This window comes from Lasioglossum baleicum, chromosome 4, assembly GCF_051020765.1.
Source record: "Lasioglossum baleicum chromosome 4, iyLasBale1, whole genome shotgun sequence".
NCBI classification, from domain to species: Eukaryota; Metazoa; Arthropoda; class Insecta; order Hymenoptera; family Halictidae; genus Lasioglossum; species Lasioglossum baleicum.
In genome coordinates, this window is record NC_134932.1 from 1,658,387 (window position 1) to 1,668,898 (window position 10,512).

Below are 10,512 nucleotides of genomic sequence, written 5' to 3' on the forward strand. Positions count from 1 at the left end.
TGTACGGGACCCCGCGGTAGTTCAGAGAACATTTCAACACAAAGAGCATAAAAAAATATTGCTTCTTCGCTAAATGCGGCTTACCCGCGTGATCGGGAAATCGAGCTGTGCAAGAATAGCAGGAGACGCGACGACAGCGCCGCGGCGGAAAGTCGGAAAGCGCGATAGCGAAGCAGCTATGTTGGAATACGAATTGTTCAGCTTTATAACTATCACGCGGGTAAGCCGCATTTAGCGAAGAAGCAATATTATTTGATGCTCTTTGTGTTGAAATGTTCTCTGAACTATCGCGGGGTCCCGTACAAAGCCCTTTTTTGCAATTCGCCTCTTGAAACTTTATAAACAGTAAAAGCGTACGTTTTTATAGAATGAATTTATTTCGGTACACTTTTTCCAAAAAAGGGCTTTGTACGGGACCCCGCGGTAGTTCAGAGAACATTTCAACACAAAGAGCATAAAAAAATATTGCTTCTTCGCTAAATGCGGCTTACCCGCGTGATCGGGAAATCGAGCTGTGCAAGAATAGCAGGAGACGCGACGACAGCGCCGCGGCGGAAAGTCGGAAAGCGCGATGGGAGGCGCTCAGTTGCCCACAATACGATTGCCCACATGCACATTGCGCACATATCTTTTGGACACAGCATGATTGGGCACAAGGAGAATCGGACTCATCTCGATTGCGCACAAATAGAATTGGATTCATCTTTATTGGGCACACATAAAATGTACAATTGCACACACGCGAATCGTGCACAAATAGAATTGCTTACAGTTATTTTGAACGCAGATGGAAATGCGGCCGATGGCAGATGGAAATGATGGAAGTGCATATCTAGGTTTATGAATTCTTGTGAAGGATCTGCCAAATACACCTTGACGAATTAATTTTTGAAGTGTAGAAATGAATGGTTTTTGGTGTGTGCAATAAATTTTAGGTTATAATGTTTTTACTCATTAAGAGATAAAATTTGTGCAGGAAGAGTACATTAATTATATGTAGATATAACACGTTCCACGGAAAAATGAGTAGATTGTTCGATTTTTAATATTAATGTGATTGTGAATTAAAATATTGACAACGAAGAGCGAAGGACTGAAAAATTACACGAATATATAGAATTGATTTCACAGCTCCCGAATAATTCTGTGTGAAAAAGATAATTTAGATAAGTATTTTTTGCCTATAAAATATTATCATTTTTCTGAGTTATGAATACGATACTTTGTGATTTTTTATATTTTTCTTTTACATGTGGTGTACGAAGCAGATCTACTAGCTGAACTATTTTAATTGGAACGCACGGTCAGATCCTGATTATTGCAAGGAAAATGTTCTCACGGTGAGTAATATGTAACTTGTGATCTTGAAAACCATCATATTCTTAGATAGAAAGTATTAATAATTGAAGTTTATACGCGACATATATGATCGTGCTTTATACAATCTTTTTTAAACCAGTTAATCAGCGTGTAATGTCACAGCAGCGTTTATAATGATAACTGTAAATGTATACTGAATTTCCCCAATCAGATGTACCTTCTTTGATATAGATACATAATCCCTTTTACTTGTCATTTTAACTACATAATATAATGTGAGAAGTAAACCTTGCGGTTGAGTTTTAATTCTTGTATTTTAAATTATCATAACCGCTCTGTAATTTGTGCGAGCCAATGTATGAAATAAGTAAAGGAAAGTAAGTAGATATAGATAGTAAGAAAGCATGCATGTAATAATTAAAGGAAAGATTAAATAAGCAGTGCTGGGTAGAATTCAAATATATTTGTAGAATTATAATATGTAGATACGTACATAAGTTTCTATAACAATAAAAAATGGGAATATTGTAAACTCGACTCTTAACAGTTCTGTTTTTTTTTTCATTTATAAATACTTGTTTATAAAGTAAACAATCTGGTTCGTGGATTTCGAATGTGGTGTAAGCATTGGACTTTGTAAGTTTGACATACGTGGAATTGCAACCACGTTGTCATAATGTCGTGTTATCTGTGTTTGATCTGAAGTGCCAAATGTTTGTTAGGAATTCTTGTGGTGGGTCTGTCGCATGTACCGGGACCAATTAATGTTTGAAGTGCAGAAATGAATGGTTTTTGGAGTGTGCAATAAATTTTAGGTTATAATGTTTTTACTCGATATATGGTTTCGATAGTAAATTTGTGCAGGAAGAGTACATTAATTATATGTATATATAACACGTGCCACGGAAAAATGAGTAGATTGTTCGATTTTTAATATTAATGTGATTTTGAATTAAAATATTGACAACGAAGAGCGAAGGACTACAAAATTACACGAATGTATAGAATTGATTTCACAGCTCCCGAATAATTCTGTGTGAAAAAGATAATTTAGATAAGTATTTTTTGCCTATAAAATATAATAATTTTTCTGAGTAATGAATACGATACTTTGTGATTTTTTATATTTTTCTTTTACATGTGGTGTACAAAGCATATCTACTAGCTGAACTATTTTAATTGGAACGCACGGTCATATCCTGATTATTGCAAGGATAATGTTCTCACGGTGAGTAATATATAGCTTGTGATCTTGAAAACCATTATATTCTTAGATAGAAAGCATTAATAATTGAAGTTTATACGCGACATATATGATCGTGCTTTATACAATCTTTTTTAAACCAGTTAATCAGCGTGTAATGTCACAGCAGCGTTTAGAATGATAACTGTAAATGTATACTGAATTTCCCCAATCAGATGTACCTTCTTTGATATAGATACATAATCCCTTTTACTTGTCATTTTAACTACATAATATAATGTGAGAAGTAAACCTTGCGGTTGAGTTTTAATTCTTGTATTTTAAATTATCATAACCGCTCCGTAATTTGTGCGTGCCAATGTATGAAATAAGTAAAGGAAAGTAAGTAGATATAGAAAGTAAGAAAGCATGTATGTAATAATTAAAGGAAAGATTAAATAAGCAGTGCTGGGTAGAATTCAAATATATTTGTAGAATTATAATATGTAGATACGTACATAAGTTTCTATAACAATAAAAAATGGGAATATTGAAAACTCGACTCTTAACAGTTCTGTTTTTTTTTCATTTATAAATACTTGTTTATAAAGTAAACAATCTGGTTCGTGGATTTCGAATGTGGTGTAAGCATTGGACTTTGTAAGTTTGACATACGTGGAATTGCAACCACGTTGTCATAATGTCGTGTTATCTGTGCTTGATCTGAAGTGCCAAATGTTTGTTAGGAATTCTTGTGATGGGTCTGTCGCATGTACCGGTACCAATTAATGTTTGAAGTGTAGAAATGAATGGTTTTTGGAGTGTGCAATAAATTTTAGGTTATAATGTTTTTACTCGATATATGGTTTCGATAGTAAATTTGTGCAGGAAGAGTACATTAATTATATGTATATATAACACGTGCAACGGAAAAATGAGTAGATTGTTCGATTTTTAATATTAATGTGATTGTGAATTAAAATATTGACAACGAAGAGCGAAGGACTGAAAAATTACACGAATGTATAGAATTGATTTCACAGCTCCCGAATAATTCTGTGTGAAAAAGATAATTTAGATAAGTATTTTTTGCCTATAAAATATAATCATTTTTCTGAGTAATGGATAAGATACTTTGTGATTTTTTATATTTTTCTTTTACATGTGGTGTACGAAGCAGATCTACTAGCTGATCTATTTTAATTGGAACGCACGGTCAGATCCTGATTATTGCAAGGAAAATGTTCTCACGGTGAGTAATATGTAACTTGTGATCTTGAAAACCATCATATTCTTAGATAGAAAGCATTAATAATTGAAGTTTATACGCGACATATATGATCGTGCTTTATACAATCTTTTTTAAACCAGTTAATCAGCATGTAATGTCACAGCAGCGTTTAGAATGATAACTGTAAATGTATATTGAATTTCCCCAATCAGATGTACCTTCTTTGATATAGATATATAATCCCTTTTACTTGTCATTTTAACTACATAATATAATGTGAGAAGTAAACCTTGCGGTTGAGTTTTAATTCTTGTATTTTAAATTATCATAAACGCTCCGTAATTTGTGCGTGCCAATGTATGAAATAAGTAAAGGAAAGTAAGTAGATATAGAAAGTAAGAAAGCTTGCATGTAATAATTAAAGGAAAGATTAAATAAGCAGTGCTGGGTAGAATTCAAATGTATTTGTAGAATTATAATATGTAGATACGTACATAAGTTTCTATAACAATAAAAAATGGGAATATAGTAATCTCAACTCTAAACAGTTCTGTTAAAATATATAAGTTTATGAAAGAAGAGTACATCAATTAAATGTAAATATAAGACATGCAACGGAATTCGTGGATTATTAAATTTTTGAAATTAATGTGATTGCGAATTAAAATAGTGACAACGAAGAGCGAAGGACTGAAAAATTACACGAATATGTAGAATTGCTTTCACAGCTCCGGAATAATTCTGTGTGAAAAAGATAATTTAGATAAGTATTTTTTGCCTATAAAATATAATCATTTTCCTGAGTAATGAATACAATACTTTGTGATTTTTTATATTTTTCTTTTACATGTGGTGTACGAAGCAGAATTACTAGCTGAACTATTTTAATTGGAACACACGGTCAGATCCTGATTATTGCAATGACAATGTTCTAACGGTAAAAAGCATTGATAATTTAACTTTCTATTCTTTGTATGTCTTGAAATATTCATAATATGAAGAATAAATAATAATTATCAGTAGATAAGAAACATTTTTTAATAAATTTTAGTGCAAATTTCATCCCGATATCTCTGATGGTTCAAGAGTTATAGTAAAATGTCAGGATCCAACCTGCTGTGTTCGGTCGTCGTATGCTGTGTATCGCGCGGTGCAGCATTCAAACAAATTTTTAACAACATTCTTTGTTAGAACTAATTTTACGGAAAGTTTCTATCTTTGTCAGCGATAATATCATCGACCATATTTTCATTTTTATGTTCTTCAGAATCATTTGTTTAGTCAGCGACCACCATTTGTTATTTCATCTGACGCACGCAACGCGTAGCTAACGAATATTACAATACAATATTGTTAGAATCAATTATATTCTAGGTAATGATCGTATTTTCATATTCATTCTATAAAATGTGTAATCGTAATTTTACCGTGTCGTCAATGTTTTACCAATTTTTTTACATATGTTGAATTATGGCTGTTTAAAATTCATTGTATTGCCGATAATATTTTGTTTCTCTCAAAGTAATCATACTGTTAATAGATGGAAAAAATCGCAGGTAAAGTGAAAGGTTCTTTTGTCTTTGTACACAACGATTACGTGTACAATAAAGATCATCGCAGTGAAAATATTTATCGTTGCAACACACGACGCACCACACGATGTTGTGGGGCTGTGATGGTTCTCAGCGATGGGACTATTACGCTATTAAAACCCCATAACCACCCTGGGCAAGAATATATTGCTACGCAGCATTTTATGATAGAGGAAATGATGAAGCTGAGTCGGGAGACATTGATCCCATTTAAACAAATATTTGATGATGTTTGTAGAAAGTATGTTTATGCTTACTTTTCTTATGTGTTTCTTTTATCAACTTTTTTTTATATTTTCTCCAAATATTTTGAACAAATATTTATCTATCTATCGATATGTGACACTCTTACAGATTTCAAAGATTTTTTAATATGTTGTAGAATTGATTTGGAATAGCAGATGTACACAGGAAAGAACAACCATATGGAGTTAGTTTGTGTTAAATTTTTAGAGTGTGTGGGGGTTTTTAAAACATATTAAGAAATCACTGAAATTAATTGTTGACAGTGTCACATATATATAAATTCACTGAAATGTTATACAAATATTTATTTAAAGACATCCAGATGCTGCAGCTTACTGTTCATTTTCAAAATTAAGACCAACGTTGCACAGACAGAGAGCTAATTTCAAACCCACAATTCCGCAATCCTTAGAAATTTTGTATGATCAGATGAAAACTTATTTGTCGTGAACTAATTTCGAATAACAAAACATAGTATTTATTTATTACGATACAGATTTATTCGTTACTAATAAATAATTTTTCTCCAAATAATATCGTTACTCGTGATTCAGGAATAAATTCTTACATTATTCTTTGTACGATAATCAAAATAAAATTTGCCCAACATTGCCTATACACATCATATAATTATAGTATAACAAACTAAAATAACATACTTTGGTAATGTATATTATACTTACGGTATCCATGTATACAATGTGAATAATATAAAGTTGTGCAATTGGTGGTTTAGGAGGTAAAACCTTGAATAGAAATAAAATGCAAATTGTATAGAATTGAATAGAAATAAAATATAATATATGTATATACATCTTTTCCATTATTTCGTATTAAAAGAATATTTGTATCACATTATGTCCCCCTTCATATGAAACAACTTTCGGAAGAACATTTTTTAACATTTTCTGTTCCTTCTAAGAAATTAAAAACAGTCCAACTATTATATAATTCGTTGATACATAATACATATATACATTCAGTATTATGTCTATACTACATATTATATGAATACCGGGTATTTCGTTTATCTCATCCATTTTAATGTCTTCATTACTTTTACAAATAACAAAATATACAAAACAATAGTTGTTTTCATTTTCATGTTTTTTTCCGTCAAGAAAATTTTTTTCAAGTTTTAAAGTTTATCGACGATTTTTTTTGTAACAGCGACACATTTTTACTAGTGTAGCTGATTTAAAAAAATGGATTTTAAACACGTATGTTGATCTTGAAATGACCAGACAATTCATAATAATTTGAAGGACTAATAAATTTAATATTTTCTTGTCTGACCAATATCTTTGTTATCTTACAAGAAGCGGTCCTTGCCTGTCCAAGTAGCGTAAGTTCAGGGTAATGAAATACCGTGCTGGAAGTAAGGATGCTACATCTGGTCAGCAGTCGCTCGAAAAATATTTGACTTGGAACATAATTAATAAAGTAAATCTCTATAGAAATATTTTCTTTGTCTTGAGAGTAATAGAGGTCATATCAAGTGTATTTCTTGATAGCCTCATTCAAATTATCATGAATTTTCGGCACAGAGGCATTCCAATATCAACACATTTATACTCATTTATTAGTGAAAAATCGTCGATTACTTCAAAAAGTTGAAAAAACACGAATCGCACAATTTGCTAATTCTTTTACAAGTTACTTCTCAGTGTAATAAACATTTGGATTTGCAAAAACAACAGCAATATTAGAGTAGACAAAATCCTAGAAATACCTTATATATTAATAATAATATACACTATACACACTTTAAACACTGACATAATGTTGTGTGTTTGTCTTATGTGTCTATACATACACATATATTATACAAGGTGTAACAGAATATGTGAGACCCACTTCAGAAACTGATTGTACGTCTAAAACAATGAAAAAAATTCATATAAACATATGCTTGATCTATCTTTGTTTACGAGATATAACGGATTTTGTAAAAAGAGCAAACTCTCTCTGTCCATAAACTGCACAGTAAACCGGTATATCTCATAAGCAAGAATTCACGTAAGCTTCAGACTACAATAAGCTTCTCAACAAATTCGGCAAACACCAGGAGTCTTTCAGAGTGTAACCGGATCCATAACAAGACTTCTACAAGTTTTCTGGAAATTGGCAAGATAGTCATTTTCAATATCTTATGCACACACAGATGGAATTAGATAAGACAAAATTAAAACAGAAAAATCTCATCAAGACAGATAGACATACATTTATATGAATATTTCTCAATGTTTTTAAATATAGTACAATTACAGTTCCTGAGTTGATTCTCACATGTTCTCTGTTACACCCTACATATATACTTTACTTTCACTTGTATACTACTTACGGAGAAAATACCATCAGCATAGATACAGTGGGAGGTATCAAGAACGTTCAAAAGTGTACCTGTAGTGAACAAAATGGCTGCTTTACCCTCTTCATCCTTTATTACTATTTTAGTAATGTTATCCATGATAGAATGAGTCTCAATGCAGTCATTTATGGCGATTAAATTAGGCGCAACTTGTGGATAGCTTTTTTGTCTTTCTCGGAAAAGTACAGCTTTTATACTGTTATATGATAATGTGCTTGCAGCAATAGGATACCTACACAAAAAAAGAATTTTATTTAGTTTTCTGATAATTTTTAAATCTATTTCATATTGTTCAAAGTTTCTTTCAAAAATATGGTACAATAATTACTGTCTACAGATGTCATCGAAGATTTTTTTTAATGGGATCAATGTCTCCCGACATAGTTGAAGCATATCACTTTTCATTTTCTCCCGCTGGATTGTATGAAACAATTTAGAATGATTGTGGGATTTTAATAGCGTAATAGTCCCATCGCTGAGAACCATCACAGCCCCACAACATCGTGTGGTGCGTCGTGTGTTGCAACGATAAATATTTTCACTGCGATGATCTTTATTGTACACGTAATCGTTGTGTACAAAGACAAAAGAACCTTTCACTTTACCTGCGATTTTTTCCATCTATTAACAGTATGATTACTTTGAGAGAAACAAAATATTATCGGCAATACAATGAATTTTAAACAGCCATAATTCAACATATGTAAAAAAATTGGTAAAACATTGACGACACGGTAAAATTACGATTACACATTTTATAGAATGAATATGAAAATACGATCATTACCTAGAATATAATTGATTCTAACAATATTGTATTGTAATATTCGTTAGCTACGCGTTGCGTGCGTCAGATGAAATAACAAATGGTGGTCGCTGACTAAACAAATGATTCTGAAGAACATAAAAATGAAAATATGGTCGATGATATTATCGCTGACAAAGATAGAAACTTTCCGTAAACTTAGTTCTAACAAAGAATGTTGTTAAAAATTTGTTTGAATGCTGCACCGCGCGATACACAGCATACGACGACCGAACACAGCAGGTTGGATCCTGACATTTTACTATAACTCTTGAACCATCAGAGATATCGGGATGAAATTTGCACTAAAATTTATTAAAAAATGTTTCTTATCTACTGATAATTATTATTTATTCTCCATATTATGAATATTTCAAATCATACAAAGAATAGAAAGTTAAATTATCAATGCTTTTTACCGTTAGAACATTGTCATTGCAATAATCAGGATCTGATCGTGTGTTCCAATTAAAATAGTTCAGCTAGTAATTCTGCTTCGTACACCACATGTAAAAGAAAAATATAAAAAATCACAAAGTATCGTATTCATTACTCAGAAAAATTATTATATTTTATAGGCAAAAAATACTTATCTAAATTATCTTTTTCACACAGAATTATTCAGGAGTTGTGAAAGCAATTCTACATATTCGTGTAATTTTTCAGTCCTTCGCTCTTCGTTGTCACTATTTTAATTCGCAATCACATTAATTTCAAAAATTTAATAATCTACGAATTCCGTTGCATGTCTTATATTTACATTTAATTGATGTACTCTTCTTTCATAAACTTATATATTTTAACAGAACTGTTTAGAGTTGAGATTACTATATTCCCATTTTTTATTGTTATAGAAACTTAAGTACGTATCTACATATTATAATTCTACAAATACATTTGAATTCTACCCAGCACTGCTTATTTAATCTTTCCTTTAATTATTACATACATGCTTTCTTACTTTCTATATCTACTTACTTTCCTTTACTTATTTCATACATTGGCACGCACAAATTACGGAGCGGTTATGATAATTTAAAATACAAGAATTAAAACTCAACCGCAAGGCTTACTTCTCACATTATATTATGTAGTTAAAATGACAAGTAAAAGGGATTATGTATCTATATCAAAGAAGGTACATCTGATTGGGGAAATTCAATATACATTTACAGTTATCATTCTAAACGCTGCTGTGACATTACATGCTGATTAACTGGTTTAAAAAAGATTGTATAAAGCACGATCATATATGTCGCGTATAAACTTCAATTATTAATGCTTTCTATCTAAGAATATAATGGTTTTCAAGATCACAAGTTACATATTACTCACCGTGAGAACATTTTTCTTGCAATAATCAGGATCTGACCGCGCGTTCCAATTAAAATAGTTCAGCTAGTAGATCTGCTTTGTACACCACATGTAAAAGAAAAATATAAAAAATCACAAAGTATCGTATTCATTACTCAGAAAAATTATTATATTTTATAGGCAAAAAATACTTATCTAAATTATCTTTTTCACACAGAATTATTCGGGAGCTGTGAAATCAATTCTATACATTCGTGTAATTTTGTAGTCCTTCGCTCTTCGTTGTCAATATTTTAATTCAAAATCACATTAATATTAAAAATCGAACAATCTACTCATTTTTCCGTGGCACGTGTTATATCTACATATAATTAATGTACTCTTCCTGCACAAATTTACTATCGAAACCATATATCGAGTAAAACATTATAACCTAAAATTTATTGCAGA

The 10,512-nt window shown here is 31.2% G+C and overlaps 2 protein-coding genes across 4 annotated transcripts; one reads left to right on the top strand and one right to left on the bottom strand.

The window, feature by feature from the left end:
* Positions 1 to 595: 595 nt before the first annotated feature.
* LOC143207931 (uncharacterized) lies at positions 596 to 6,769 on the top strand. The gene is made up of 2 exons (XM_076421857.1): positions 596 to 5,567; positions 5,887 to 6,769. The coding sequence occupies exons 1-2, from the start codon at positions 5,275 to 5,277 to the stop codon at positions 6,020 to 6,022; spliced, it is 429 nt and encodes a 142-aa protein (XP_076277972.1). The 5' UTR covers positions 596 to 5,274; the 3' UTR covers positions 6,023 to 6,769.
* On the bottom strand, positions 5,440 to 8,564 carry LOC143207930 (uncharacterized). Of its 3 annotated transcripts, none has more exons than XM_076421856.1 (3): positions 8,272 to 8,564; positions 7,976 to 8,175; positions 5,440 to 6,318 (listed from the first exon to the last, which is right to left on the bottom strand). In XM_076421856.1, the coding sequence occupies exons 1-3, from the start codon at positions 8,562 to 8,564 to the stop codon at positions 6,305 to 6,307; spliced, it is 507 nt and encodes a 168-aa protein (XP_076277971.1). In that variant the 3' UTR covers positions 5,440 to 6,304. The 3 variants fall into 3 exon arrangements, with proteins under 3 accessions (XP_076277971.1, XP_076277969.1, XP_076277970.1); XM_076421854.1 differs by having other exon boundaries at positions 7,917 to 8,175; XM_076421855.1 differs by lacking the exon at positions 5,440 to 6,318 and adding an exon at positions 7,189 to 7,449 and having other exon boundaries at positions 8,003 to 8,175.
* Between the last annotated feature and the right edge of the window lie 1,948 nt (positions 8,565 to 10,512).

Bases quoted from the DNA above. Each gene is read 5' to 3' on its own strand.
- LOC143207931 (XM_076421857.1), top strand. From the start codon at position 5,275: ATGGAAAAAATCGCAGGTAAAGTGAAAGGTTCTTTTGTCTTTGTACAC. The intron at 5,568-5,886 runs GTATGTTTATGC...ATTTATTTAAAG, and splicing joins TTTGATGATGTTTGTAGAAA to ACATCCAGATGCTGCAGCTT.
- LOC143207930 (XM_076421854.1), bottom strand. From the start codon at position 8,564: ATGGAAAAAATCGCAGGTAAAGTGAAAGGTTCTTTTGTCTTTGTACAC. The intron at 8,176-8,271 runs GTAATTATTGTA...TTTTTTGTGTAG, and splicing joins TTCGATGACATCTGTAGACA to GTATCCTATTGCTGCAAGCA. The intron at 6,319-7,916 runs GTAAGTAGTATA...TTTCTATTCAAG, and splicing joins ATGCTGATGGTATTTTCTCC to GTTTTACCTCCTAAACCACC.